General features: G+C 36.1%; 1 protein-coding gene across 1 annotated transcript in view; it reads right to left on the bottom strand.

Moving 5' to 3' along the window:
- Positions 1 to 248: 248 nt before the first annotated feature.
- Positions 249 to 5,641, bottom strand: part of Ppp2r3c (protein phosphatase 2 regulatory subunit B''gamma) — a 22,270-nt gene continuing 16,877 nt past the window's right edge. The window contains 6 exon segments of the mRNA XM_008846552.3: positions 249 to 334; positions 337 to 454; positions 1,835 to 1,971; positions 3,348 to 3,423; positions 3,500 to 3,555; positions 5,292 to 5,424. Of these exon segments, the coding sequence (XP_008844774.2) occupies positions 264 to 334; positions 337 to 454; positions 1,835 to 1,971; positions 3,348 to 3,423; positions 3,500 to 3,555; positions 5,292 to 5,424 (591 nt within the window). The 3' untranslated portion in view covers positions 249 to 263.

Here is a 5,641-nt window from a genome sequence, read left to right as displayed (position 1 = left end):
AAATGTATACATTAGTTATTGATGAACAAGAGCATAAGATTTCTCATTTCCAAAGGTTAAGTCGAGCCCCTAACATTTATTTACACACCTTTTATTTTTTTGGTATACTCTATATAATTACATCAGGTTTACTTTACCATTTGTATTTCCTAAAATCAGAAGAGGGAAAAAGATTTTATTTCTAGTTTAAATCTATTATATAAATCCTTTTAAAATTTAAAACTACAGGTTAGGCAAAATTGTCACTAAGTAGGTAATTTAAACTAAATATTATAATGTGTGTTAGAGTAAAAATGCTCTTTTACCAAAACCATACTTACCCTAAAGAAATAAGGGAAAAGACATTCAGATATCCCTTGTTCTCAATATCAAGCAGTTTGAAAATATACTGCAAAGCTGCAGGCTCCTTTCTGTTTTCTAAGGCAAGAACAAAGTCCAAGTAGGTCTTATAGTCCTATAGATAAGCAAACATTCCTAAGAAGCCTTGGTGAGAACTTGAGAGAGTATCTTGTGAGTTGAGGTTATTTTTCAATCATAAGTGGCAAACTTGGCTAAAAAGTCCTAATAGACCTTTTCTATTATTTTTGGCTACAAAGCAAGTTCAATGTCACCCTGGTTTACATGAGACCCTATCTTTTATTTTTGTATGGTGTAGAAAATTAATCTATCCACAGAACTTTTGGGGGGCGGGGGAGGGAGGTTGAGTCTGTAGCCCATGGTGGCCTCAAGCTTGCCTCATTCTCCCAGAGAGATTACAAGTGTGTGTCACCTTTCTGAGCTCATTTTTTACTTTGTGCATTTTTTCTTTCAAGATAGGGTCTTGTATAACCCAGACTGATCTGGTCTTCCTGCTTCCATCTCCCAAATGTTGGGATTATAGTCCTGCACTACCACGCCTGCCTTTCATGTGTTTTTGTTTTGTTTTGTTTTTTAACTGAATTTTTGTGATATTCTTTCTTTTTTTTTTTTGGTCTCTTTTGTTTTGTTTTTTAACTGAATTTTTGTGATATTCTTTCTTTTTTTTTTTGGTCTTTGAGATAGAGTCTCCCTGGAACTCACTATGTAGACCAGGCTGGCCTTGAACTCAGAGATCCATCTGCCTCTGCCTCCCAAGTGCTGGGATTAAGGGTGTGCATCACCACGCCTGACCTTTTCTTTTTTTTAAAGTGCTGAGGTTCAAACCCAGAGCTTCATACATGCTAGCCCAGTGTCCTATCTCTAAGCTCAACTTTAACTTGTCTGTTTTTGAGACAGGTCTTCTTGAAGCCCCAGTGGGCTTAGAACACGCTAAGTGGCTACAGAGCTCCACTTGCCTCTGCTGGGACTAAAAGTGTGCACCACCACTCCTGGCTCAATTTTCATACAATATAATTTGATAGTATTTGATCCCCTTTCCTATCTGCACCTCTCCTTACTGCCCTTCACCCAATTTAATGCACTCTGTAAGGCCTATAGAGTCTAATTTGTGTGCTCAAATGTCCTTCAGTGTGAGTTCATCAGATTCCCAAGACTTCTGAGAAAAGGACAGTTAGTTAACCTCACTAATGATATGGACATATTAAATACAGTCTAATAGACTTAGCTAGGTATGGTAGCATCATCCCAGTACTTGGGAAGCTGAGGCAGGACTGCCTGCATAGTGAGTACCAGACCAGCCTGTATGAATGTATTGCCTGCATGTATGTAAATACACTAACTATGCAGCCATCTCTCCAGCTCCAGAGGCTTATCTTTAAGATAAACAAAATAAAAAATATTGAATCATATCAAGAAAAGGGCTTGTAGAAACTACAAGGGCCTAAAAATGTAAACTATCAGCAGATTTAATAACTACCATTTCTCCATCGTAAGTGAGACACTCTTGGAAAACATGGTCTAGGATGACATTGGTCATGGTTGCTGTTCCATAACGGGAGAGTTCTTCTTTACTGAGCATGCCATTGTGGTCTTTATCAAGATTCAAATACTGACCTTGGGAAGAAAGATAATAGGAAGATACTTAGGACCAAAATTTTTTTAACACCAAAGAATGGACATTAGCAAAATATTTATTTTATTGCTTAATATTTTGATTATGAAATGAAACTAATGGCATTACAGTGAAGGTAGTGGTATATGAATAATGCATACCATCAGTGATCCTTGAAATGTGGATTAGAACAACTATTAAGCTAAAAATAGTTTTAAAAACTCATGAAGTCTTTGGGCTATTTTACTTTAAATTTTTTTCTTTTACTTTTTATTTGTGTATGTGTGTATAGCATGCATCTATGCAAGTGCACCCACGTCATGCCAGTAGAGGACACTAGAGGCAGTCAGATTCCCAGGAACTGGAGTTACAGACAGTTGTTAATTGCCATGTACATGCTGGATTTGGCCCTGGGTCCTCTGCAAGAGCAGCTAGTGTTCTTAACCTCTGAACCATCTTTCTAGCCCTTTTCACCATTTCTTTTTTTTTGTAGTATTTTTTATGTGTATGAGTGTATTGCCTCCATGTATGTAAGTGCACCTGTGTTGCGTAAAGGAAGCAACTGATTGCTGCTAGATGAGGAACAGCTGATCTTCCTAAAACAAGGATCTCTAGATAAGTTGACTAGATTCAGCAGATGGACAAACACTGGGGAATGGCTGAGGGCGCCAACAACACAGTGGACAGTAACAGGGATGACAGAGTATATGGGCTCCAGTGGGGAAGGTGGGAGGCTATGGGAGGGTGCCATTTGGGAAGTGGGTATATAGATGAATAAGATTGTTTGGGGTGTTCATATGATGTACATGCACAAAAAAATCAACAAATAAAGATATATTTGAGGAGGAAGCATAAAAATATACTTCATGTTAAATAGTAGAGGTGATAAACATTACCAGTAAAATCTACCTGATGACTTTATATCCATTCTCAAGTACTAGGGATCTGAGTGTAATCAGATACATAGTAATAGATTAGAGGCACCTGTGCAAACATCTAAGCGTTAGTAGCATAAAAATGTAGGAAACAGCATATTTTAAAATGAAATGGAGATCTTCTTTAAAGGGTAAAAACTCATTCAATTTTATGTCTTACAGGGTTTATACTGAGTTACATATTGTATAACTTTATTAATTCAACTGTGAGCCTAGAAGTTTACAGCCACCTTTGAAAGAGATGTATCTTTGCTCTGGAAACTGTTCTTGAGTATGTTAAAGCTGGAATGAAGTGCTTCTTCTAAGAAATAAAAAAAAGAGTACTAATTCTTAAAGTAATAGGATACTTTGATCTTAAGGTAAAATAGCTTATGTATAAAACTGTCTCTGGACACCGGGCACATGAAGAATGAATAGTTGAAACTTTATGTAATGGAACCTACCATAAACCCTAAGGGCAGAAGGAGCAGAAAACCAATTTGTTTCTTGACTCTCTTTTGACAGTTCCTCATCCCTAAGCTAAAGAAACACATAGACAGAATTAGAGGATAGCAATTATCAAGTGATATAATTAAGTAATTTAGAACATATTTACCTCTAGTAAATCATCTAGGAAGCTGCATGCTAAAATATCTTGAATTTTTATCTTCCTTTTAAAAAATATAATGAAGCACAATTACTTAATTTCATTTACAGAACAAGATCAATTTAATTTTTTAAGGCATTATTTTACAGAAGCAATATTTTAAAACTTCTAGCTATTAGGTTCCAAAGGCCTTTTAATATTCCATTACAAAAAGGAAATATTTTCTTAAAACTTTATATATCTACTTGTATACCCCAACTATGTAAAAATAAGCAATACACTGTTCCTAAAACCACACTACCAGAATCTGTATAAAGTTATGTCATTTTGTGAACAGAGATGAAATTACTAATTAAAAGAAAAAAAAAAAAACCCAAAAAACAGCTGGGACCAGCACATGACCTGCCTGAGACGTGACTTGTCTGAGAGGCTTCATGGCTTTGTGTTCTTACACAGACCAAAATAAATAAATAAATAAATAAATAAATAAATAAATAAATAAATAAATAAATGCAACAACAAGGAGACTTCTTGACAGGCTCTAGAATAGCAAGCAATATAGATGTGTGGTTAAAAGGAGATGGGGTGGGGAGTAATATATAGGAAGTTCGAATGCTACTTCCATAACTATGATTATATATATGCAGTCCAAGTCTCGGTTGCTTTATGCACAAATGTGGAAAATAACAGTACTTTCTTTGTGATATGATGATGAGAAAAGTGAAAGAATCCATGTAAAATGCTTAGCACAGTACTTGGCACATAAAAGTCAAAAAAGCTATCATTCTGTAACATTTCAAAGGGAAAGAAGTGTATGTGCCAGTATTTGGGAGTTTAATGGGTCATGGTGGACTCATAGCTGAACTGTCAAAGACAGGAGACTTGAGGATTTGGATCTGGGCCTTCTCTGTCTCTTCCTCAGCCACAGTTATATGTATTTAGGCATGGGCAGGTTAGAATACTTGACAATGCATACTGTTACAAAGCTTATTTACCAATATGACCCCCATATACAAACTTGTGAGAGAAATACTTATAGTTAAGTGACTCTCATATTGCAAAATAAATTTTTTTTCATAAAAAAAGAGAACAGGGCTCAGTAGTTAATAGCACTGGCTATTTTTTGCAGAGGACTGGCTCCCAGCACCCACATTAACAGTCATCTGTAACTCCAGTTCTAGGGAATTCAATGCACTCTTCTGGCCTCCATGGGCATGGCACGCACAGCTGCACTTACATACAGGCAAAACACTCAGACACATTAAAAGAGAACAATTCTCCAATAAGTCACATATCACAGACAGCAAACTATGTGATTGTAAGTGGCTTTTTATAACTGGAAGAAGCCATAGTGACTGATTTTACCCAGGTCATATTTCTTTGAGGATAAGAAAATGCTAAATGGGTTAGGTAACATCCTACCATCACATAGCTGATTATAGTCAGTGTGAGAAAATCCCAAAAGATCTTCATATAAACCCAAACCAAAGCACCGCTGCTATCTTCTATGTCTTTCTACTCTTCTGAGATTTTCCAGATACTGACATTAGGAAAACACAAGAGAATTTTCAAGATTTCTCTAGTAAGCTGATTATAGTCAGTGTGAGAAAATCCCAAAAGATCTTCATATAAACCCAAACCAAAGCACTGCTGCTACCTTCTATGTCTTTCTACTCTTTTGAGATTTTCCAGGTACTGACATTAAGAAAACACGAGAATTTTCAAGATTTCTCTAGTATTGAGATCTGTATGTAACAATATTCTCATAATACCTAAATTAGATTTTTTTGTTTTGTTTTACCTGTTCTTAGAGGGTCCAAAAAGAAGAAGAACTTCCTAACTGCTGTACAAACATAGAAGGAGTAAAAGGATTCTTCCAACCCATCTAGTTGTGGCAAAGTAGGAATAAGTTCCAGTATATAGTTTTCTAAATCCTGGAAACAAAACACAATTTTGGTGTTAAATATCCAAGCTTCATTTTTTTTTCACATTTTATTTATTATTTTTACTTTTTTTAGTGTATAGGTATTATGCCCACATGTAGGTAGGTGCACCCATGGCATGCAGTGCCCGAGTATGTCAGAAAAGGGCATTGGAGTCCCCTGGAACTGGAGTTACAAGACAGTTGTTATCCACCATGTGGGTGCCGCG

Source organism: Nannospalax galili, unplaced genomic scaffold (genome assembly GCF_000622305.1).
Source record: "Nannospalax galili isolate Female #2095 unplaced genomic scaffold, S.galili_v1.0 scaffold2203, whole genome shotgun sequence".
NCBI classification, from domain to species: domain Eukaryota; kingdom Metazoa; phylum Chordata; class Mammalia; order Rodentia; family Spalacidae; genus Nannospalax; species Nannospalax galili.
Note: the sequence above shows the minus strand (reverse complement) of the source record. Positions and strands in the feature narration are given on the sequence as shown.